Source organism: Amphibalanus amphitrite, unplaced genomic scaffold (genome assembly GCF_019059575.1).
Source record: "Amphibalanus amphitrite isolate SeventyFive unplaced genomic scaffold, NRLGWU_Aamphi_draft 002505F_arrow, whole genome shotgun sequence".
NCBI lineage: Eukaryota > Metazoa > Arthropoda > Thecostraca > Balanomorpha > Balanidae > Amphibalanus > Amphibalanus amphitrite.
The window spans coordinates 1-26,487 of record NW_024883932.1 but is presented as its reverse complement, the minus strand read 5'-3'; the positions used below and the strand labels follow the sequence as shown (position 1 = coordinate 26,487).

General features: G+C 47.3%; 1 protein-coding gene across 1 annotated transcript; it reads left to right on the top strand.

The window, feature by feature from the left end:
- LOC122377088 (atrial natriuretic peptide receptor 2-like) lies at positions 1-25,498 on the top strand (the record flags this gene model as incomplete). The annotated part of the gene is made up of 5 exons (XM_043357044.1): positions 1-74; positions 12,828-13,004; positions 19,074-19,239; positions 20,828-20,986; positions 25,330-25,498. Coding segments are annotated over exons 1-5 (728 nt in total), but the record flags the coding sequence as incomplete, so codon positions are not given.
- Between the last annotated feature and the right edge of the window lie 989 nt (positions 25,499-26,487).

The window sequence follows — 26,487 nt, the reverse complement described above, 5'->3', positions numbered from 1 at the left end:
CCGTAGTTGCAATCAAGATGTTGTCTGCAAAGAAGATTGACATAAACCGCGAACTTTTAATGGAACTAAAAAGGGTGAGTAGTAAGCGTTTATCGCTTAGGGCGCAGGAAGTGTCAACACAACGCGTGATAATTCCTTTCGTTTATTCCATGCATTCATGATTCAACGCTGTTTTCCACTAGAATGTGGCAACGACCAATGCTCCGTGTCCGACTTCCAAATATCAACCTACTTGAACTATATCCTTTACATGCTCATAGAACATAACCGACAAATCACATGTTCAGCTCATATCCCATCACAATCGATCAACTTGTGCTATCCTCTTTGCGAGCGCCGCGCCGCGCCGGTGCGGTTTAGCGACTGACGGCTGCTCCACCCCGGGTTCACCTGTTTCTACAGTGTTTTTTTTTTTTACAGCTCCTCTTGTGTCTGTGTGTCTATTTCTCATGTTTTTTTCTGTCTTGTCTCTGTCTCTGTCTGTCTGTCTGTCTGTCAGTCTGTCTGTCTGTCTGTCCCTCCCTCTCTCTCTCTCTCTCTCTCTCTCTCTCTCTCTCTCTCTCTCTCTCTCTCTCTCTCTCTCTGCCTCTCTCTCTTTCTGTCTCTCCCTCTCCCTCTCTCTCTCTCTCTCTGTCTCTCTCTCTCTCTCTCTGCCTCTCTCTCTCTCCCTCTCTCTCTCTCTCCCTCTCTCTCTCTTTCTGCCTCTCCCTCTCCCTCTCTCTCTCTTTCTTTCTCTCCCTCTCTCTCTCTCTCTCTCTCTCTCTCTCTCTCTCTCTCTCTCTATCGCCCGGTGGGCCGACCAACTTCTATATTGCCGTCGTAGCTGTTGCACTGCTGCCGGCCGGAGCTCGGCAAAAATCCTCCGTCGCCAGCACGTGCGTCGCTGATGACGATTTAAGCCATATAATCGCAGTGTGTTTGTCACGACGGATTAAGGCTGACGCCTGTAGAATAATGACGCTATTACCAGACGGTAGACGCGTGAGAATAGATGACCAGCCGAGTGAAAGTATAGCGAGTGTGCCAATCTGAGCGATGGTAATGGCGCCGCCGCCAATGGCGATGGCGCTGCTATTGATGCCGACGGCGTCTGAGGCGACTGTGGTTTGCGATGCCGGTGGCTGTATAGAGTATGGCGGCGTCGGCGGCGTCTGCGGCGGCGGCTGACCGAGATATATCCCTAGGGAGCGGCACCTGGTCGATCCGCGAGGGCTGACCAGACTCGACCTCAGATGGACAGACGTGAGAAAGGTCACTGCGACACAGCTGAGACGCCCCGGCCTACTAAGTGGGACTGTGACTGAGAAACGAGACATGAAAGGTGTCGACGCATGAAGACCGGATGGGGCAGCCCTGGGAAATTTTTGATGAGTCGACGTGATAGGCCCATTCTTGGTTTGGATGTGTTGAAGATGTAATGGTAGCGACTTTTATTCTCTGCACTCGACTAATAAAGCTTGTTAAATGAGCTGTTCATCATTTAGGATGTTGAACATATCAACTACCACATTGGCCATCCCTTACACACGAATAGCCTTCTTCACTCGCATACGTCTCCTCTATTTACAATGCGCCACCTCTCTCACCATGAACCTTTCTACCTCACCTCATCTCATCTCATTTATTTTCAAAAATACAAAATAAGTACAAAAGTGAAACAAGTAGGATTGATGCAAAAGCGTAACGCTAAAATCAGGGCACATCTCCACTAAATAAACTAAGTTACAGAGCATGACACCGCCGAGATTAACAAAATGAGTCAACCTATGGACCACACTTACCATCACACCAGCGGCCCACCAGGCCACCGCCTTTAGCTACATGGTTATCCGTTCCCTCAAGAGTCCTCTCTTTTCCCACTGGTCTTACCCCTTCAGCTGCCATTCAGTCCTAATCCCCGGCTGTTTCCCTCCACCTTTGGACCCCCTCAGCCATGGGCGTAGGAACCTCACGAAAAGTGTGTGTGTGGGGGGGGGGGGGCAGCGAAGCTGCATTGTTACTTTCTGGGAGTCCCGATACCTCTATGAAGAAATTCTTTGCAGTTTTGTGCTCATCTCACCTTGCTGAACCATTTCCTGCTCTTAGTTTTGTATTTAAACAAAAATAAAGATTTTACTTTAAAATGGCTGAAAAGTGGGGGCCCATGCCCCCCGGCCCCCCTGTTCCTACACCTATGCCCTTGGCCCCAGCAGGGTATGCCCTTGGCACCTATGCCCTTGGCCCCCTCTTCTTTTGGACCAGGGTATGATATTTATATCATTCTCACCGTACCAAGAATCACTAATTCCTCAACATCTACCCCTCCACCCACGGGACAGCTGTTCCACGTCCCTTCTCGGTCGCCCCTTCCCCGCGGGTGGCCGCCCATCATGTCACGTCTTGCGCCGCATCCCGGCACGTCATTGGTAGGGGAGAGTGGGGTAAGATGCCCAGGGTGGGAAAGACGCCCCACCCCCTCTAGCGGCCAAACAAAGAATCGAACCTGGAAATTAATGTTCTTAGCGTAAAGCGGAAGCCTGCCTTGTTAACTGCACACAAATTTGCGAGGCTCAGTTGGGCAACGGCTGGCTGGTGATTGCATGTTTTTTATTTGCTGCTTTCAAAAAATATTTTGGTGTCAAAACATTGTAAATATCAAAGAAGGTAGATAATTTTTGCGTCCCTTGCTATAGTCGTGATAAATTAACATGCGTGTACTGTGTCCCAAACAGTTTGTTTCAGGGTGTAGTTTTATGGCTAACAAATTGTACTGATTTAATGTTACCTCGGTACCTTGGGGTAAGATGCCCCCTGTCCTGATGGGGAAAGACGCCCCCCTAAATCCGTAGGCTGTCCTTCAAGCAGCCCGTCAAATCATTTATTACATACCTGTGATGAGAGACAAAAGCTGATCTGGGACTATTGAGAGTCCAGTACGGTCGGGTGCTCCCCATGCCGGTCTCTCGGCCCACACAGCGACTTTTTGGGCGGCATCTGACTCTGAGAGCCCTTACGACGGCCTCTGTGGGCCACATTATTGGCTCTAGGGCCCCTCACGACATCCTTTGAGGGCTCCCACGTTGGCTCCACGGGCCGCGCTGGCATCTGAGGTCCCCACGATGGGCTCGAGGGCCCTCAAGCATCATGAAGACCTATAAGGGCCCCACAGTGGTCTCCGAACGCCACCACGGAGGCTTGTTTGGCCGCGCTGGACTATGATGGCCCTAACGATGACCTCTGAAGCCCCTTACGACTACTTTTGAGGGCCCTTACGATGACGTTTGGTGTCTACTGCAGGCTCGAAGGGACTACTGATTCGTTCAGGCGATTCACGTGTCCATTTATGTCACTTACAGTGCAGGGGGCATCTTACCCAACGCCAGGGGGCGTCTTTCCCACCCTGTGGGGTAAGATGCCCACTTTCACTTCTTCAGGAAAATGCTTAGTAGCAAAAAAAGTTATCATATTTCAAGCACGAAAGTGTGATATTTTTGGAGAAAAATGATGTCGGCTTCCGTTGAAACTACAAGTTTTTGCTTCCCGATCGTCATTTTCGAATAATTTATGACATAGTAAAACCCTGGGCATCTTTCCCCACTCTCCCCTACTGGGAGTGGCCAGACCTGCCGACAGACACGTTATCCATTATTCATGGCTCGATGCCGAGGCAGAGTAGCGGCGCTGCTCCTTATATGCAGATGTCCATTGCCAGTGTATGAGCGGTAATGTGGGCGCCGTATATTGAATGGTAAATGAAATATTCGGGCGGTGGTGGGTGGTGCTGTAAGTAAGTTACAGCGATGTTACTACTTGTCGTTCGGCTGTCAGAAATGCCTAGTGAGCAACAAGCTGTAAGCGGTAGACTGGTTGACGAGTTAGATCTTCCTGTCATAATCATCCGGACCCAGCTCGTATTGTTTATGGGAAGAGCTTTTTTGTCTTCGTGCGATCTAAGCTGATCTTCATCGTTGTCGCCACGAATCCTGCAGGCCCACAATCTTAGCAAATGCCGTAAATGCGCATTCACGGCAATCGGTAACATTCATCGTTATTCTACCTTCATTTATTCATTCATTCATTCATTCATTCATTCATTCAATCATTCATTCATTCATTCATTCATTCATTCATTCAGGCAACATTCATAATCATTGACACATTCGGCGAGATAAGCTGGACGCAAATAAAAAAAATACGTTTCATAATATTGCCGGTAGGGGAGAGTGGGGTAATTTGGCCGGTGGTGTAAATTGGCTGCCCCCACCTATACGAAAGCTGATAAAAGTGAATGAAATAACTTTAGTCTCTATTCATTTGTCATCGGCAGAACTAACTCGAGAACAAATGTCAAAACTTTCCCCCTCTTAGTTTTATTCAAAATTAATAAAACGTGAATTTCGTTAGAAAATGGTAACTTTTACTTCAGTTTAAAAATTTGTATAACATGTAGTAGTTGGGCTGTAAACGAATTCCAACATTATAGCCCCATTCTTTAGGGTGTTCAGCGGTTCCAAGAGCAATTTCATCTAATTTTGTACAGCCATGACGACTTTATAGACAAAAATTTTCAGAATGGCAATGTGGGGTTATTTGGCCGGGACTAGCGGGGCAACTTGGCCGGTGCGCTCAGAGTCACTATTAGTGATGTCAATTTCAGAAATTTTGGAAACCAATACCAAACCGATACCGACCAAAACCACTGAGAGTATACCAAAACCGAACCGATTTTCAGAAATAGGGTGAAATACCGACTAGGTACCGAATTCAGGGAATCATCAAACAAATGCTTCAAACTTTCTCAAAACAAATGATAGGCATTAAAAGGTAATACTTTAAAATAAGGCAACAAAAACAAGTCAGGAAATCTCTAAGTTATTTGCACTGCAAAAAAAAAATAACTGTATTGTGTAAGTATTAACAAATATTCAGGTCAGTTACTTAACTGGGATGTGGATTCAAGTCATCTGCATGAGGTGATAGGACAAGAACTTGAACCCTGAACCTCATCCATGCCTGAACCCAAGTCATTCAATTCGAGTCCAGTCAAGACAGGGTACGTGTGTTACCATGATCCAAAAATGGTAAGCCAGTGACAATGATGGGCTGGGCTATACCATTAATGTAAACAAAATCCATGATACCTACAGTGCAACTCAAGTAGCGATGGTGACGATAGTGACGCAGCCAATTTTTCATCATAAATAAATGTTGAACACAACAAATCTTGATAAATAATTACTTACGAGGCACACTGATAGATAGGAGACACCACTGTAATGATATCGCGATGAAAGCTAAGTAAAATGTCCATAATTTTACGGAATCTGTTCGCGAGAATCGTACAGTTCACTCGTTCAATACGGAAATGTTCGTGCGTGCTCGTGATCGTTCACTCGTTCTCTTTCGTCACCCGGAGGACCATAAAGTTATTGTTCATATAAGTAAAGGTCTATTCTTGAATGAAACGGAAACGATTAAAATGCACAAAATACGGCGGTCACAAATGCGGTTCACTGAATCGTTCTCGTAGGGCCACGTCGGCCGCGTCGTACGTAAGGCCACGTCGGCCACGTCGTGCACCGGGCCGTCGCGCACCGGTGGAGTCCCGTCGAAGACTGTCAGGCCCCCGTCCCGTCTCAGCCCTCGTGGTACGCACAACACGTGGGCATGAGAACCAGGACAGGGGCCAGATGACACATATGTGAGCGGCGTGGCGCGGCGGACCGACCGCCGCGCTCCGAGCGCCGGCCGTCTTTGCGAAGGTATCCAAAATGCCTATTTGCTCGCTAACATAGCCGGCCCGGTTTTTCGCGATCATCCGCGGAAAATCCAACAACTAGCGAGCAATCGTTCAAGCGTCTCGTACGCACGCACACACTCGCCACGATCCGCACACCGTGTGCAATATGCATACACTCACATACAATACGCATTACGCACTACAGAGTCTGGCCGGGGCGGAGGTCATTCCTGACATCAGTCACGCGCCCAGTCGTAAAACTATACGACGGCGCGGTCCCGGCCGCCGGTCACTGTCACCGTTGTCACGCACTGACGCAGGTCGTTAACTACGAACACTCGCTCGAGAGGCACTGGCGGCAGTGACAGTGCCGTCACATTGCCGACACACAAACACCCAGCACCCAGCGTACAACACATAACACACATTGCATTACCGAACGGAGCGGACGCGAACAGAAACTAGCGCTAACATGGGCGTGGTACCATAGACTAATCTAACACTGCGCACTCTAAGGTCGTAAACTAGCTCATTCGTAGACCGACCGGCCAAGTGGGCCGGGAGGGACTCTGTCACAGTGAACGCGTAGCATCGTCACACGGCTCACAGCTGATAGCTAATGGCTGAACACTAAACACAAATGACCATTCGCAGCGGACAGAATGAGCGGCTCACTCCCTCACGCACACACACACGTTAGCACCGCGAATGGTGGGCGCAGGAAACACTAATAAACGCTCCGATCTCCACACTGCTCGCCGACGGCACAGTGCGGTCGTAGACGACTCACTTTAGCCGTCCCACGTGCGCGCACATTATCTCTCCAAGTCCATTTACTGTCCGTCGCCGTCGCACTCAAGACGGCAGAGACGAGAGATAGGCCGCCTGTATTGGCCGGTATCAGTCGTCACGTCAATGGCGGGAATAAGACCGCCCACACCAGGGTCACACACTCCGCTCATCTCACCGACCAATGTCCACGTGGTACGTTTACGTCGGTCAGTCGCATTAGTTCGCCAACCCTGACCTCGGTCGTGTCCATGATCGACATGCAGTGTGCGGTCGGCGTGCGCGGGGAGACACTCTCGCCGCCGGCGTCGCCAGGAGCGATCCTGCGGCTGTGTGTTCTTCCGCTTCCAGCGACGGCCACCGACTCTGAGCAGGCTGCCGGAGTCCATGAGGCAGGACGAGAAGTCACTGCCGTTTACGACCGGCTCCGCTCGCTCGGTGACGCACGCTGTCACCCTCGTCTCGTCGTCGGAGAGGGCGGCCGGGCCGGACCGCGCAGCTGGACCTCGTATCCACGGTCCGCCGGGGGCGAGGTCCGTCCCCGGGCCGCCTTTGCTGAAGATGTCGGCCGGGCCCGGCGGCTCGGCTGCGTGACACCACTGGGTCGTCTCTGATGATTCCTGGGTGTGAAGGTCAGCGACTGCACTCGTTTTATCACTGACACGAACGTGATTGATAACGTGTTCACCATCGAGCACCGAGCGTTCCGACGCCCGCCCGGTCACCGTCCATCCCAACAGCGTCCTTACGTCGCACAGCGTTCCCGTCGGTCCCTCGATCACTTCCCGCGGCACAATAAGTTCGATGACGTCGGTTCCCAGGAGCACCTCCACTGGGCCGTGGGTGGCGCTGGGGAGATCCATCCAGGTGCGGCCATTTCTCCTTTGCCACTGTGCAGTCCATGGCCTTGGCTGACACGTTTAACGTCGGCGTCGTTTGGGCGTTTCGTATACGATGTGCCCTGCCGGCGCCGCCCACAGCCTCGACGGCGAGGGATACGCGTCGTGACGTCGTCGTTTGGGTCCCACTCAGCGTACTCAGCACCAATTTGTCGGTGGGCCCCGAGATGCCGAGTCGGTCACACAGGTCGTCGGTGATCAGTGTGATCTGACTCCCGAGATCCAGGAGCGCGTTCGTAGTGCGGCTACCTGCCGGCCCATTTACGGTGATGGGCACCACCTGCAGGAGAATATCACTGCGAGGCTCGGCCGATGCGGTGCCGACATGTTTGGCAGATGACGGCGTACTATCATCGGAATCGCGCAGCGGAAACACTCGTCCTCCATTGTGTAACAGCGTGTGATGACGCCTGCCGCAGTGCTCCGCGTCACATCGTGCATCACTGGGACACGTGGCGCTGATGTGATCGCGACCCAGGCAGTTAAAGCACAGTCCGTTTCTGCCGACGAACTCTGCCTTCTCACTCACAGTCAGCGCGAGAAATTCGTCACAGTGCTGGAGCTCGTGTGTTTGCTGACACATGGTACACCAGTCACTGTGTCCGTCCGCTGATGACTTTATGGCAGCTGTCCTCTCCCGCTTTACAGCCGCCGGCGTGGTCCGCGCCGACGCGGTGGTAAACACGCGTCTTGGGCGGCACTCAGCGTCATTAGCCTCGACCTTCGGCAGCTGCTTGGTGGTCACGTTCAAGGCCAACCGACCAGCTGACACATGACGGCGAAGCCATTCGTCGAGATCGACGAGCGTCGGACGAGTGATGCCATTTTCCACCATGTGCTCGCCCCACCTCCAGGCGAGGGAGGCTGGTAGCTTCCCAGTCACAGTGGTGACGTTCGTGGCGGCAGCGAGGTCGTGCTCGTAGTGCAGACACTGTAAGACGCTCACCGCGGTGTGGAGCTCACGAGACAGCTCTGTGAGCGCTGACAGGTCACCGTCTTTCACTGGCCGCGCTGTGAGCAGTCTTTTCATCGTGGCGTGTATCACACGGGACGGGTCACCAAACTCTCGTTCCAGCTCACCCAGGGCAGTGCTATATAGACTGGCGTCGCAGAGCATGCCCCGCACAGACTCTCTCGCCGGCCCCGTCAGGTGAGTCTGCAGATAGGTCAGCCGTTCTACGTCGGTGAGGTCGGCGCGGTCGTGTACCAGCGCTTTGAAGAGGGCTATCCACCGCGGCCACTCGATGGCAGAGCCGCCGAACTTCTCCAGCGTGATGCGCGGCAGATGTGGGACCGCTCTGGTGTCGCCACGGGACGGGTGCTGCAGCCGCGCCGCAGGTGGAGGCAGGGTGCCGACAGGAGCCGTATCCACTGGCGGCACATGCAGCTGAGACTGAGCCAGCCACTGTCGGGTGCGCGTGGTTGACTCGTCCGTCTGTCGAGACACGTCCACCAGTGCCGGTGGCTCAGTTGCAACCACCGGAGGACCAGCGACGGATGGTGCAGCGGAAGAACGAGGGTGCTGCGAACCTCGCTCCTCCTGCTCCAGCAGCTCCAGCTCCAGCTGACGGTATTCAGCTTCATCCTTCGCCGCCTGAGCTTGAAGCGCTGCCTGCGCCTCCGCCTGCTCCGCCTGCCGCCGGGCCAGCTCAGCCTTGGCGGCGGCGGCGCGCTGGGCCTGTTCCGCCTGGAGCTGGCTAAGTGCAGCCCGGCGGCGGGCTTCACTGAGACCGGAGGACGCCGTGCTGAAGCTCGCCTCGCTCCTCGTGTGATACGAGCTTCGGCGGCTTTGATGTGATTTCGCATCACTGGCATGTCGTGACCGCTTGTCAGACATTGTACTCACAGTTCACAACACCGCGTCGTCACTGTAAATCCATTCGCACACTAGTTCACTGATATCCGGCCCGGAGGACCAGAATGTTCGCGAGAATCGTACAGTTCACTCGTTCAATACGGAAATGTTCGTGCGTGCTCGTGATCGTTCACTCGTTCTCTTTCGTCACCCGGAGGACCATAAAGTTATTGTTCATATAAGTAAAGGTCTATTCTTGAATGAAACGGAAACGATTAAAATGCACAAAATACGGCGGTCACAAATGCGGTTCACTGAATCGTTCTCGTAGGGCCACGTCGGCCGCGTCGTACGTAAGGCCACGTCGGCCACGTCGTGCACCGGGCCGTCGCGCACCGGTGGAGTCCCGTCGAAGACTGTCAGGCCCCCGTCCCGTCTCAGCCCTCGTGGTACGCACAACACGTGGGCATGAGAACCAGGACAGGGGCCAGATGACACATATGTGAGCGGCGTGGCGCGGCGGACCGACCGCCGCGCTCCGAGCGCCGGCCGTCTTTGCGAAGGTATCCAAAATGCCTATTTGCTCGCTAACAGAATCATTGACACGTGTCACGTGGCATCACTTCCACAATGGCAGCCGTGCAGGCGGCGGCCATTTGCATTTAGGCACGAAACGCACGGAACTGCATAAAATAAAGCTTTTTCTTTTTTGCTTATGTACACTTAATTTAAAAATATGATGTTCATATTTTGGTATCTTTTAATTAACTCAAGAAGGATTGTACGCCGCTATCGCTAAAAAAAGAAGAACCAGAAAAACAATGTTGCTCAATTATTTTCATTGAGCTACATCGGATTTTAGCGCAGCTGCGACATTTAAAAGTTCTTAGATGTGTTCAGTTTTTGAACTGCTATTTGCGAATCAATCCAAGACCCAATTATATTTTAGGAATGCTTTTGATTATATTGCTAGCGATTTCTATCTGTTGAGGAGAGCAGGAAAGAGAACACTAAGTAAAGAACATAAATTATCCACAGGATCTTTTTGAAGTTGAACGAAGTTGAGAATTTGTGGGGTGATGATGAAGTGATAAATGCTGCCTTCAATATTAGATGATATTGGTGAAGCTAGTGCTATAAAAGCAGGGTTTTGACTTTTGGAAAATGTAACTGCATTGCAGTGAAATGGAGAGCAAGACAAGGTCAAGATCAATCACAGACTCCTCAAAACAAAGTCAAATTTGTTACCAATGAATGCATGTGCATACCAATGATTGCATACCATTCATTGCATACCAATGAATGGAAATTTTGAGTAAGGTAGTTAGAGTATGTTTTCCAGTATACAGTGAGTTAAACATTGATACATGTTTAATGTAATATATGTAATGTTTATTGTACATGTCTTGCACATAAGCTTTTTTGTAAGATAATTATCCTCATGGTATTGGAATTTTCTGGCACTGATAAGTTGCCATTTAACATTGGTAGACTGATGTGTTTAATGTTGCAGTTAATGTGTTTGCCCATTTGTTATGACATCATGCATTTGGGAGAAATGTGTCATGATTGTCCTTTTTCTTCATCCAATGTCATTTAGCAAATCAAATTTGAGTTCAGAAGGTTTATCAAAAATGTTTTAATTTTTTATGACAGTAGTTGACTTTCATAATACCGACAAAATACCAAATGCTTTTGGTATAAAATACCGAATACCGAATCGGTATCGGTTCGGTATTGGTATACCGAGATTTTGGTAACCGATTGACACCACTAGTCACTATGCTGGGACGGCCGAGTTGTCATGGTCAATTATACCATAAAGGACATAATTCATGACCAACTTTGACTACCTTGATGCCATATTTCCTATTGGACAGCTGTAAGGGCATGTGACGTCATCAACGGTTACCTAACGCTTTTTTGCTAATAAATACTTACAGAAAAAAGATACAACCGCGCAAATGGTCTCATTGTGTTCAGCTCGTCAAGGCGCATCGAATGATATACAGGATGACCTTGAACTCACGTAACCTTGAGGTCAAGCGACCTGAGGTAACGTGACCTGAAGCCAACCTTTGACCTTGACCTCTCGAGGTCAACACATACATGTTTCGATGCGGAATGACGAGAGAATTACGATGGTACTTTCAGTTTTGGCCTAGCTTGATTACTTCAAAAGTTATTCATAAAAAACTGTCATCGCATCTAGAGCCGCTATTTTGACTATTTTCGACCCCTGTGACGGCTGAGTCAACCTCCAAAATACTTCAAATGCGTCGTAGGACACGCGTCATTGCTGAATGTGAAGCTGACTCGCCGATAACAAAAATCATGGCCTCAAACTAACACCGGCCAAATTGCCCCACACCCCCGGCCAAATAACCCTGCTAGTGGGGCAATTTGGCCGCTTTGCAGACCTTTGTAATACGTCACAATTTCAATATAAGTAGTTACCCTATCATTTCAAGTTTACTGTCCAGGAAAGTAAAATGTATGCCACAGGTCTGTCAGCGTTAAGAAAATGCAGAAATGTGTTGTCGATTTTTAGTTACATCGTTTTCTAAAAAAAGCGGCCAAATTACCCCACTCTCCCCTAACTCCGGCCAGTGCTGTCAAATCCTTTTCACTGCATTGGTAAGATTGGGCCCTGGATTACGCCATTTGTCTTGCTAGACCCTTTATTTAGCGGTGTCGGCAGCATCCTTGGCATTTTACACCTAATGTAGAACTGTAAGAAAGTGTCTAAATGGTCCTAGTTTGCATTCAGCACCTGCTGCGTCGCTATACGCCATCGAACTGCGCTAGTTTCGACCAATTGACAGAATTTAATGGAGAAAGTTTGACTCCCTCAGAAGTTTGATCACAGGGCTGGCCAGGAAATGAAATCATTTCGCGTTGGACTACTGTAGAAAACACGCGTCGCGACCAGCGATAAATACCAAGGACGGAAGTGATTGACTCCCACGTTTGTCCGCCTGAATGGTCGAGATATTGCTGTGTGCTACTTGATTGACAGTCGCTCGTCCTCAGTTTTTGTCCTTTCACAGTGCTGATAGATATATTATTGGATAGCAGTGACATATACCCCAGTGCTTTTGTGCGTTGAACGGCAATATTGCATGGAGACCATGCCATATTACCGCCGTATCGCAAAGGGATTCTGTGATGCGTTATCTTTTCCTTGTAGGGCTTGAGACATTCATGTCAGATGAAAGAACTTATAAAGGAAGTGTTTCAATGCTTTTGGACAAGTCTTATTGCATTTGTTCTCTTGTTCCGGAGATCAGGATAATGTGATGTTTGTAGATGCATAAAACAGTTGATTATATATTATATATTTTCTAACGTTTAAGTAACTGCGTCTTTATGGCAAAGAGACGTGCTAAAAGTTTTGTGCATAGAAATACTAGTATTATAGCTGATTACCTATTTGTCATGGTCCTAATCACTCCGACTTGCAAATAGATTGCCTTGATAATCTAAGATCCTCACAAAAACTCTCTTCCAAAGATTATTTTGTGACCACACTGGCCTCTCCCTTGACCTTGTCAAGGGTGTCTCACTGTTCAGTGGTATTGACTTGACTTGACACGACTTAACTTGAATTTGACTCTCTTGACAGATGAAAGATCTCCACCACGACCATCTGGTGCGGTTTATCGGTATGAGCATCGAGTCACCGCACCAGGCCATCTTCACCGAGTACTGCCCCAAAGGCAGTCTGCAAGACATCCTGGAGAACGAGCAGATCAAGCTGGACTGGATGTTCCGCTACAGTTTGATGCATGACATTGTCAAGGTCAGTGCAGGGTCACGACGGGCATTGTGGATGTTTCCACCCCTCACCTACCACACAAGTGTACTCACCAATATACTATTCGCTTGTATGATGAACTCCGTAACTTCTTCAGGCTTACATATGCATTTGGTTTGGTTTTTAGCATGAATGGGGTTGGGAACTCGATTTTTCAAGAATGCATGAAAATGATCAAACTATTTTCACAGAATTTATGGTGCATACCATTGCCTCATAAAATAAATAAGCTGAGAGAAATGGGGGAAGAAAGATAGGAAACTTGTTTTGAAAAGTTCTTGAAAAAAGATGCTCTTGATGCTGTTACGTCACATGTCACCTTCTGCGGTTGACAAATAATGGCGCATCTGGCGCACCACAGATTACATGTTATATCAATGGGTGAAAGATGTTGTTTGCTTCACTCTGCCATTCGCGCTGTTTTTAACTTTAAATTATGCTAAAACATTTACGAATGAAATGTTCAGTGTCAAAAATTGATGTGTCTGCCGTGTAGGGGAAGTTGGGGCAATGCCGGGGTTGGGGCAAAGCCGAAATTCGAGATATTTCGAAAACCGTACGACATGGATGACACCTGTCAGTGATGCTCTGAAGCTTAAGTGACTACCAATTATCGCATGTTTGTTACCAGTCGTCATTCGGAATACTTCGGCTGTGAGGGCGCCAAGAGCGTTTTCAATGTACGTTTCCTTTGTACTACATGCGTCTTCGAAGCTGCATTTCCTACTCATTATGCTACCGTTTGTCTGGCCAATTCGGTCAAGTAATCTTCAGCACGTCTTTGCATAAGTGTGCTGCCTATTTGAAATTTATACAGCACGTTGAAAAGTTATGGGCCTGCAAATGAAAGTATGGCTGGCTGGGGTAATGCCGAAAACGTGCATTTACGCGTGTTAAAGCATGCTACGTGAACTTTACCGAACTTTAACTTTACCATAGAATAGCAACGCGTATTTTTAGTCACACAAATTACACTTTTAACCGACACAACAGCCTGTTACCATAAGGAATGATTTACCTGGCCTTTTCTTATTATATCACACAATTATAACTTCCAGTGTGCACCAAGCGTCCTCAAGCTCTTAAAACGCGTGTCAGCTTTGACGAATTCTGGATAAAATTTGAGATAAAATAGCAAAACATCAATTTCGGCATTCCCGTAGATCATTTCTCCCATTTTCGGCTTTCCCCGCAGTCCGGGGCAACGCCGAAAAATTCACTTCTTTGATATTTTTAGTTTGTGCGCTTAACGGTATGCGAATTTATCAAATGCGCCTGGTATGTTTGAAAGGCAAAAGACTGGCCTCTCGAATGACGCCAACAAGAATAGCTTATGTTGTCTACCTTGCGTGCTACGGGCGTCAGAAAAAAAGTATTCGGCGTTCCCCCAACTTCCCCTACTATATTCCCACTTAACATGAGCGCGTGATAAACATTTTATGTACCTCGAATTTTCAAATGATAAAGATGATGAATCGGAGGATGCTGAAAAGCAAAAGCTCATTCCAATATTTGGACTACTTTGCGATTAAAATGTTTACATTCCTGTCATCTTATTGATAATTTATTTGTTCTTTTTTTATGAAAATAACTTAAGGCGTTGAGAACCGAGGTAATTTCTATCTACCGTGCCTTAACTTACCAGCAACAGCAATCTATCTACGCCCTACGGTGGCAAGGGAGACTGTGAAAGAAGCGTAAGATGGATTCTAAACAATTCTTTTGTGATATACTGAAGGGCAAAGTGCAGAGAAGAGCGTACAAGTCCTGTTTTGTGCCAGGCTGTTGCAGTAGGACTTATGAAACTCCGAAAACGATCTTCGTTCATGTCCCGAACAACATTACCCTGAGGAGATGATCGTCTGCAATAGCAGGAAGAGCTGATGCAAGTACTTTGAAATCCACTATCAAGTCGGTGCTACTGTTGTAATGATCACTGTGAGGTGAGATATTTTGTGCAAGGGCTGAGTGTAATGCCCAGGCAATGACCTCCATTCGCCCCCTGACCGGTCAGGGTTATAAAATTTGAGTGGATGGCGGTCCGTTTGGGGTTCAGATGTCAATTGTATTTTGTTACTGTCAAACAATACATGTTATGCTGGCAGCGAATGTGTGTAACGTCGTTTTTCGAAACAGAAGTTAGAACTGTAACGGCAGAGTGCTTGCTGGTCTCATCGTAAGTATTGTAAGTGTTGTAAGCAAAAGCATTGTCAATATTGTAAGTATTGTGAGCATTGATGTATGGTAGATATCACCTCACATGATCTCGGCTCAGATAACCCTCTCCGGTGTCCCTGTCAGTAAATGGCACCTGGATCATTACAGATCAGATAATTTGTCATAATTCTTAAAGAATTGGGTGGTTTTGACTCGTTTACTCGAGGTGCAGGTCGCATTTCAATACTTTTCCATAGGCTTGCAATGTAAAGGTCACGACTCTGACCTAACCTCAGGTCACAGATCAAAAATTCTGAGATATACAAACGACACATACTGCAGGTACTGTTTTGAAGACTTGATGAGAGGAAATAACTTCGTGAAAAACTCAAGCTCACGTGTTTGCAAACTTTTCTGAGGTGGGGTCAACAAACCCGCTCTGGTTACCTGACCTGACCTGACCCGGCATTTTTTTTTTTTTTTTTTGCTGAGATGTGCGCAATGAGCATTTAGGAAAAGTCACCAAATATGAGCTTAATGTCTCGCGGCGTTTGGCAATTGTACAAGAAAATCCTGAAAGGTCTCCCCGTCCGAAATAGGGTTAATGTGTATATGAAGAGTTGCAGATGCCAAACATACCCAGATCTAAGACTGCAGTTCCCAGCGCCGCTGCAACGTTTTTAAAACAAACATACATAGGACATACAAACATGTTTATTTGCATCTGTTTTGGATAATAGCAACTCATGGCACCATCACCCGCGATAACTGTTAGGATTTGAGATATATTTTTATTTAGGCCATTAGTTTGGCTGTAAGGTTTATTAATATTAGTTGGGCGGAGTTTAGTAGTTTTTTATTTAACTTGTGGTATTTTGTGCTGATTGCGGGTTGTTCAAACCTTTCAAATGTAAGGACCTTATTGAACTCAACCCTACCCCTACACTACCCTACATACGACTGGACGCTTTCCAAGCCCACAAGCATCACGACGCCGAGATGGAATGTAGCCGAGAAATCACCCTCGCCATCTGCTCTAGAGCTAATCGTGTGGGGCGGCGTGTGGGGCGCCGCTTAGCCTATGGGGGTGCACTTCTAGTGGATGGGGGACGGGGGTGCACCTGCACCCCTTTCATATGGAAAGTTACTTCCCTGATTACAGCTCCCCGTATTGCACCTAATCAGGGAACGGCCAGCAAACGAAGGAACTATTTCTGGATGACAGGCGAATAACCGCTCACGCAAGGAGCGGAGCTCCGCCCCGTCCAAAGTGGCCAACAAAGCAGAGACAGAGGCAGCATCACATCTTCCATCAAAGAACTGGTTTCTGGCTTGGAAGATGAGCTCCATCTTTGCATCCGAGTCGGTGCTGTCAGGAATCAGCTGGTCTAATGGAGTGAGAGTAGTGAGACGACTAGCTATTGTATCAGAGCTGCCTGGTCTTCGTAGCATTTGCACCGATTCTTCTCGATCGGACTCTGAATTTTGTCCCTCCTGCGTATTACTTGAGGCATTGCTATGTAGCTAAGTCTTTGGCAGAGTTTCATTATCCATGCTTTGCAAACAGTGCCATAACAACACAGTTAATTAATCACCAAGCTTCTTTGCAAGTTCCAATACAGTTGAATCGCACGCGATTTGAGTGCAAAAATCAAGAAAAGTGCCAACTTGTTCCCGTAAAATATTTTGCATATTGACCTAAAAAAATGAACAATTTCCAGATAAAATAACAGCGAAATCAGTTTTCGCTTGCCAATAAAACTCACAGATATTGAAGCTCCATTATTAAAGGAACATTTTAGTATATGCCATTCTTGATAAAACTTCTTAGCCACGCAATACCAGCGCAAAATAAAGAGACACTGAAAACACGACCAATCACTCCGATTTACCATAGGAAAATACATAGAAAATGTATGTCTCAACTGCGCCAAATATACAGACAGTTATATACCTACATGTCACGTCATGATTAGCCCGACCAATCAGAAGCAAGTTGTTTTCAGCCACAAATAATTAATTTCTGAACTAACTAGGTATTTTTATAACAAAGTGATTTTAAATTAAATCATTAAAAATTCTGAGCTTTTTTATTTTACCAAAACATACAGAGCATGCAGATAGGTCCCAACCCTATTGTAATAATGGTGACGCTGATTCTGGCAACATTCGTGGATGAAATGTATGAATGATTTACGTAAACATAGGCACTAGAACACCCAAATGCGTACGAGATTTGAAACTGCAGGCAAAGTACCTTATCAATATCCCAACTCCCCTGTTCTGTCCTAACCCGTCTTTAACAGTCAGCCTTTTTTGTTGACTATATTTGGGTCTATTTTTAGAAGCGTTTTGTTTCGCACGACTGCTCAAGATGCTAAAAGACATCTAACACGACCAAGTTAAAACCACAGACATTCGAGGCATCTGTTTGTGTGCGGTTCGTTTCACGGGGCTTGCCTATTCTGTGAGGAGAATGGACTGCCGGCAGTCCGATTTAGGATTGAGCAGAACAAGCTGGGATGATGTTTACGGCTTCCCTCCGGTATCAGGTGGCGTCGGGGTCTAATGCGCGAACATTTATTTCCATATTCATACCACGTACGGCGAATGAAGTCTGAATGCAACGAGGAAAGAAACGCGTTGGAGAATGCTACATGGAAAGATAAACCAGGACGATGACATGCACGACTCAACTAACGAATGCCTGCAAACCTACTGTAGGTGTACATAATTACAGTTAGGTAAACCTAACAATTTTCCACGAAGTGTAAAAATGCGAGCTGTTGCCGTCGGACCATCCAATTACATAAATGCAGCCTAAAGCAGTGCAAAATTGACACCCCTGAGTCACTTTCGTTCAAAGAAGTCGGCACAGTTGGTGACCGAGCCATTTCGTTAGTGTAACCTTTGTAAGACTGTCCCGAGGGGGACAGAGACTCGGGGCCGTCTGAGGGCCCCGGGACCGTGTCAGTGTTATTAAAGCGACCGCTGCGGTAAACACAGAGTAAGGCAATGAATTGCGCTTATGCTGAATAACACTGCTGCAGAGTCATTGGTATTTGAGTTGAGTGTTAGAAAGACCTAGGTGCAGGGGTGGATGCTTGAGTTAAGCTGTTTTCGGTGGTGCTAAGAAAGACAACAGGAAATACTTAACCTGGGCTTTAGATCGCTTAGTAGTAACAATATTGCCTGACGACCAGGATACAGGTGCGCTCAATGAGATTTATATCTTCATTTTTGTAATGAACCTCTGCTGAAAGGAACGGCCAAGTCAACGAACCCAGTACGTTTACAGGGCTGGATTTTCTAGGAATCTTACTCTTCTACGTATGAAAAAGATATCCTGTCCTGCTTTCCGATCAGTGTTTATATTGGCCATCTGTCATCGAACCCCTAAGTATCATTCAGTAAGACGCTCGGTACTCCATAGTCCACACTAAGATTGAGCCCATCATTGACAGCACCCTTACCCAGTGTGGCGAAAATAGTCAAAACTTTGGTTTTCAATGTCCGGAAACAGACCCTTTGTCTATAAGCATGTGCGCAAACTTTGCCTATTATAGCCATACTAAAGGCGAAGGCTCAAGTCAATGTAGGCGGAGAGGCTTATTGAAATCGTTGGGCACCGCGAGTCCTTCTGTTATTGTTTTCACGCTCTAAAAAAAAAGATTCCTTCCAAATAGTGAGAAGAGTAGAGCGGATACATTTCATAGTTGGCGTTTTTTCTTAAACCCCCTCGGCCCTCCCCCAAAACAAAATCTGACTGCTCGCCACCTGAGTTATGTCTCATTCTAAGCAGCATTCAGCACAGCACTCATAGAACACCTATTCGCACAGGAAATTAACCTGTCTCCCCGACGCCCTCTGATTGTGTTCGATCCGGTCGTGTTTCAGGGCATGGCGTACCTGCACAGCAGTGAGATCCGGGTCCACTCCAAACTCAAATCGTCCAACTGCGTGGTCGACAGTCGATTCGTGCTGAAAATAACCGACTTTGGTCTGCATCAGCTCGACACGGACGACGAAAACCAAAACCTCGACTCGTATGTGTATTGGAAACGTAAGTGAGAGGTTCTCCAGCTGCGTGCAGTCTCGTAGTATTGGTCTTGAACGATCGTTGGTCCCATCAGAAAAAATATCATTGATTGGTAAGTCACATACTGCTCAAATATGCTCAGCACCAAAAACCTTTTCGTTTGGCCTTTTCGATCTTTTAAGATCAATCAAGACTCGTGGAATGTAAGTGGACGTTGGAAACCTGGGATCGAATCTGGAGTCGACGTCTGACTGACGTCCCAGACAAGGAATAAGTCCATCCCATTAGGACGGAAGTGAGCCAGTTTGACAGGTTACTTGGACCAGCCGCTCTAACGGTCACTCTGGATGGATGTGCTCCTTTTGGGGCTTCCCTCTACTGGCTGTCTGAGTTTGGCGGACGTCAGCCCGGAGCATAAAGATGTTGTCAAATTTGAGAACATTTCTAAAGATGTGTTGCTGTGGCTGAGGAAAATAGTTCACATAGAACCAGAAAGTCAATGATATCCAAGATCTTTGTTTGATTATGCGGAAGCTGCATTAGAGTCAAACTAGCGTTCATTGCCCGCCTCTTGTGAGCCATTCTTCTTCGTTAAAGGCACCTGTTACGTCGCGTTGTCTGAGATATGCTCGTTCCACAATTTATGCACTCATGAGCGTGGATGCCGAGCTAAAACCACTGGTATAATGGTGTTGGTCAGTCCTTGATGCAGCTGATTGTGCTGCCATCTGTGGCACTGAACGAACACCGTATCTTGTGCCATTGGCTGAGGTGGCGGCCAAAGCTCCCTCTGAGAGCTGAGGGCTAGGTGGCGCGCAGCACTCACTAAAGCCCATAGGCCGCCACAGCTCGCTCTGAGGGCTGAGGCCTGAGGACGGCACTAGGTAGACCTGCCGATGGCGCGCAGCACTGACTAAAGCCCAGAGGCTGGCACAGCTCGCTCTGAGGGCTGAGGGCGGCACTATTGGTAGACCTCCCTAGGTGGCGCACAATTCACCAACGCCAGGGTGATGAATTAGGAATATTTCTATTTCGAGCACTGACTGCGACTGGTTAGTGGCATATTCACTTTTCACAGTAAAATTTTAGAAGTAGAAAAGGATAAAATGTAAAAAAGTGCCTACAGAGGCTTGTCGCGATCCTGTTCATATGTGTCTATATGCAGATCTGACGGCTCCGAGGGACGGCGATCTGTCTGTGTGCGTCCTGCTGCGTGTTCACCCCGAAAAAGTAATCAATGATGGTGACGTCAGCGCCCCCGCAGATCACTGCAAACAGCTCCCAGCAGCAGCTGCTGCTGCTTCGTTGTCTAACACACTACAAAGGCACCATTAGTAGCAAATACCATCTCTGACATTGTTTTGTGTGTGTGCCAGTTTATTGCCATTTTTGTGCATTTGCAATGCCGTAGGCTGATGTAGTCGACTTCACTTCAGTCGGTACTTGCGCTCTCATAAAAATAGCATGTCCTTTCAGTCCCGAATCGCCTACTCACACCCAAACCGATCTGCAACGATTGCCATCCCTGTCCGTAACCTATCCCTAGATGGCAGTGTGATGCGGTGCTAGATGCCGCCGTCAGTCGCCGTCACCGGCCGCTCTGCTCGGACAGGACGATTATGGACGGCTCCTGAGCTCCTGCGAACCGCGCAGCCCATGGGCCACATCCGCGGCACGCAGAAGGGGGACGTCTACTCATTCGCCATCATCGTTCAGGAGATCATTATGCGCATGGGGCCGTTCTTTGTGCACAACGAGATATCGCCAAAAGGTAAGTTCCGGCGCATGGGACTGGTGCTGTGTTGAGGGAGGTGCTGATAGCGTGTTTGATAATTATATGCGATGGGCATGTAAAAACACGCCAATGTCGCTATACGATCTTGTGCACTATCCGTGCACGCAACAGCAAATTCAGATCGATTAACTGGTGACACCGCTGAACTGTTCTTCGAAACCTTTGGAGAGTGGCCTGCACTTTAAGGGCTTCAGTCAAGTCGAGTTAAATCGGAGGAGGAACACCTTCGACATATTATTGTAAAGTCTTCTATCGTAGGTGATTTACGTTTGGTGAAAACAGCAATGCCCAATGCACTTTGCTTAGGCGTAAAATACCTTGCTACGAACTAGTGCATGGCTGAAACCATACTGGCATGCGATTCAGACTTTAATGCCGGACTTTTTTGTCTTATCCGAACTTTGCAAAGAGACGGTGGCTTCTCATCTGTGAATTCATCTATGTACTTTCGTGGTTTGGGAAGGCTAGCTCGGTCACAGGACTGTATGTTTTGCCTTCGCATTTTGGATGACCGAAGACCTTAATCTAAATAATTATGCTTTTATGGTCCCCGAAGGTTTATCGCCAATGCATGAGGCCGTGTTCTTTGCAAGATCATCAGAACTGCATTTTTGGACACGTTGGGCGTTGTGACTTTACGTTGTTCTGTGTTACTCTTCTCGTGAGTTTGGTTATATACAAGTAATACACAAAAAAAAACACACAACTTTTAATCCAAAATGTTTTTTGTTCTTTTGGCTTCATTATGACTTCTCAACACCAAATTCCTTAACCCGCGGCCGCGCCCCACTTGGGTCTGCGTATAACACGCCCTACTGGGCCCAATCTCACCAAGTGCGGTAAACTCATTTTGCGGTAAACTACCCCAAAACGAATCTCACCACTGACGTAATTTTCGAAGTTACTGCATCGAAATAACCCCATGGGTTTGGCTTGTTCATATTTTGGGCTCTGGCCGCCGGCTTACAAGTCAGATAACACTCATTTTTGGTTTACGCACTTGTGAATAGTTAGATGCTTTAGATACCCTGAGGGTACCAAACTTGTACTTTGATTCTCAGGTCAGGGTCAGGTCATCACAGGTCACGGAAATCTTATATCATGAATCGGTCACGTGACACATGTTTTTTGGTCTCTTTAGGCTATATATTTCGAATTCGGTGTCGTTTATGTCATTCGAGGTAATTTTGAGTTGAATTTAGCTGAAGTCAGGCCACTTTCAGGTAAAAAGAGCAAATTTCGAAATTGATTTTTTTCAACAAGTGTGATTATCGGATGCAGTTTGAGCTCAGTAACACGACGGTGTTATTTATATTGGTGTACGATGTCAAATACGTACTGAAAAATTGATTTGAAAATTTATAATTGTGAAATTTTTGCTATAACTAATGCGTATACCTTGGGCCATTTTTGAAGATATCTGGCTAAAACTTGCTAGAGTAAGTCATAAGCATGTGTTCTGGCACACATATTCCGTTTTTTTTTCGAAAAGTCAGCTTTTTAAGAAAAAAAATGTCAAAATATAAATTTTGAACTTAAATATCTATATTTTTCAAAATTTTCAAAATGTTGAAAATCCGAGATAACAGTTTGATAGCGCCGTCTATTGTGAGTCCTCTCATGCAAAGAAATTGGATCTATGTAGCGAAAAAACTGAGCTCTTGAGAGCAATTGCTGTTGTTTTGTTCAATGTTTTGCGTTGAAATCGGCCGAACATGACGTCCCTCTGACGTCATTTCCGGCCGACCTATGGTAGCTACGAAGTTCATATTTTAAATTAATGCAGTCGAAGGTGCTGAAAGTTTTGCGTCGTGTATAGCGGTTTATTAATTATTGCAGAAAAACGACAAGGGAGCTATGAATAGCCCCCCCCCCCCCAGCGGGACCCGGGTTAAAACTAAAAGCAAGTAACCATTAAACGTTACAGGGCCAGGACTAAAAACCATAGACAATTTGGATCCGTCCACATCATAGATGTAAAGGTCGTGATGTGGGTGCACTACGGGTAAATGGAAAGATCTCTTTGTAGCGCTCCTTAAGCCCGATACAATTACACAAGAACAGGAAAAGATAAACAGTGCAAGGAACTTATAATGAGATTTAATTTAGATTAATAAGTATGGTCAGTTAAGTAGTACATCTTTTGTATTCCTTTAAAACATCGTGAACATGCGATGGTTTACAATTGCTTTTTACTAGAAAGCAATTTATGTTAGATTCAGCTAAACTGTTTTTGTCACATTTGTCCACGTGATTCATTGTATTTAGTGGTCGTTTATCTTTCTGGACAGCGGTTGACGGTCAGTTAATCATCCTGCAACTGGCATGTGACAAAAGACGCGGAGCCGACCGCCGGTTGCGAGGCGCCCGGCTGGCTCGGGGCAGGGGAGGTCGCATCTTGGGACGGAAGGGGAGGGGTGGTCGGCGGGCTGCGTGCGGCGTCGGTCGCGTCGGCTCCGACGCCCGCCGGCGGGCGGCTCCAGTCGCTCCGCGGTGGTCGCTGCCGACGGGCCGACTCCGGTGCGCGGCGGGTGCGGTGTTAGACGGGCGCAGCCGGCGCCCCGTTCCGCCAAACTGTCGGCCGAAATCGACCTCATTCTGAGCATCTACTCGGAGGCCGGCGGTATGCAGAGCGCCCGGCTGTCTCCTCCGGAGCGGCGCAGCGGGCGCGCGCTCGAGCCGCCGGCGCCGCCGCTGGTGCCGCGCGACCCGCTCAGTCGGCTCTCTCCGCCGTTCCTGGGCCACTCACCCACGTCGCTGACTGCTCCCGGGGGCGCCGGCTGGCCGGCCGGTGGCGCCGCGGCCCTCTCACGGGCCGTGTCACCGGCGCGGTGCACACCCAGTCCGGTGGACATGGCGGCGAGGAGGGGCTCCTACTGCAACATTGACTGCACGTACTGCAAGTACCAGACTGCGGCCAGCCCGGCCTGCAGTCCGCTCCGCAGCCCCCGCTCCCCCTGCAGTGAGTCCGCGCCGAGAACGATACCGACGGTATGCTGGATATATCGGTCAGTTTTCTTGACGGTGATACCCGTAATGGTCGCCGTTCAGTTCAAGCTTATCTTGCCTGGAGTTAGTGAAGCTGCTTATTTTCCGCAGTTGCATTGTTAACTTTTTCGGGTAAATGTGCCAATGAAACGGATATCGCGGGGTTTCATTTTCACTTTCGTCAAACACTGATATAATGTCGGTAATAGTTTTATCATTGGCAAGATTTTGTTCAATATAATCTCAGACGAAGCCACCAACAAAGCCTCGTCTCGGTCCGATTCCATGCTGTGTCCACTGTCCAGTGTCCGCGAGTCATAGTGACTAGGTAGGCTGCGCCGCCGAGCACCGATGTAATGCGGCACAGCCTACCCAATGTTGAGCAGGCGGCTGCGCGTCGCTGCCCGGCCAGCCAAGACAACCCACTTCCAGTCTCCTCAATTGTTCCCTGAACATCAAAAGGCGGTTGTTTTAGATAAATCAACACAAGGAAGGAATTGCATCTGAATTTTTTTGCGAGTATACATATATTCGAACTTAAAAACAGCGAAATACCTACCTTATCGTAAACGTACTACTTATAGACATGGTGTGTGCATGTTCTATAATCATTTGTTTGATGAAATATTGAGTGCCATTGATATTGATGGCATTTAACGATAGCTGAAGTAATGCTGGAGTTCTTCAGGGCCTCATAATACATCATCTTGTTACTGCTTTATAACAGACGTCCTAAAGCGAAATTGCATGCACTACATTTTATTCATAGGATAATTAAGATGGATATTATTTGTTCTCAACTACTCTTATTCACCTACTCACTCTCCTTGTAACTCTAAAATTCATAAAGATACGGAAAGCGTCTTTTTAATGACATCCAACAAAACTATGTAGAGCCGAGCTCTTTTGTTTCTACACAGCCGATATCATATCGGCAACATCTCTTAAGTTTTGAAAACACATTCAAGTGTCGCACATATATCTCGCTAGTGTGAGAGAATGCACGTTGTAAAGCTGTTTCACAAGAAATACCGCACTGATTGTGTCTTAGCTGCGCTTCTTCTGTAATTTACAGTGGCTGATATGCCCAAGTTCTGTGCTTATTTAGTGGACATTTTGTGAGCGTAATCCCCTGAATGGTTAATTAAACTTTCGGGCCCAGCGTATATTTCCTACACGACCTTAGCTGTGTTTCTTTTCATCAACATCTCTCATTCTGGAAAATGAGATCATCAAGTTCTAAATCATCAGACACAACTATACTCTCCAAGGCTTACACAATACACATAGTCATGTGAAGGCGTAACCCGGCCGTTCTCCCTGTGCCGCAGAGATCGTCGAGAACGTACGAAACGGCCAGAAGCCGCCGTTCCGGCCGGCTATTGACGACGACATGGCGGATGAGGAGGTACTGCAGATGATGCGACGCTGCTGGTCGGAGGACCCCGTCGACCGACCCGATTTCCACGCGCTTAAAGGCATCATCCGGCGACTGAACAAGTGAGGAAGATGTCAGGGTTACTGTTTTGCTAAGTGATCATAACAGCCGTTTAAAACACTGTACTTTTAGTTGCTTATTAGCTTTAGCATTAATTGGCTTTAGGATTATCTTTAGTGTAGATATGCGAGTTGTGTGATAACCTTTATTTGTTGACATGACCCTACCATTTTTTTTTTTTTGCAATCATAGTTATATCTCTGACAGGCTTATCTTATATAATTCCTTCATATCCTTTCTCTAAGTGCACACCGCCGTTTGAGCTTCCGGCCAGAGAATTCCATCGATACCATTTCCAGCTGTGTCTGTTACCACGTCACTATAGCCCCATTTCCAGTCCTTGGAGACATTGTGATGTAACCTTCATTTTGATCAATTGAGTCTAATAGCTTCATCAGCACTTCAAGTATGCTGGATCAGTAGTAGTAACATATCAACCCCAGTTGGAGTTCGATTAGTTGGCTTAAGCTGGTGCAGTGATATGCCGTTTCCCTCGGCCTGATGGGCAAGGACGAGTTACTTGGAGATTGAAGGTCCTCGAAATCACCAATACTTTACAGTATCCTGCTAACGATTACCTACATTTTGCTTTCGTTCCATTTGCCTCGCTTTTCCGTAGATGATGACATAACTCAACCGAACTCCGATGTCCTAAAATGAAGGTATCATTTTTAATAAATTTGGAATACCCTTACATACCTTTACTTCCTACTATCTATAATCAATGTCACGTTTACGTTGACATTACCTATATTGCAGACGTTTTACGTATAAATTCAATTAAGACCGGCGGTTGTTCATTGGGCTTATTGTCATTCGAACGCATTCTTGCTTAGCGTGACACTGACTCCCCCACATTCTGCCAGCTGAACCATTCGAATCGAACTAAACTCTGATCTTAAAAAACGCTGGATCACGATTTTTCAAACTGCTGCTCATTTGGATTTTACGTCGTCTTGTACGCTCAATAAAGCCCTAGAAATAATTTTCT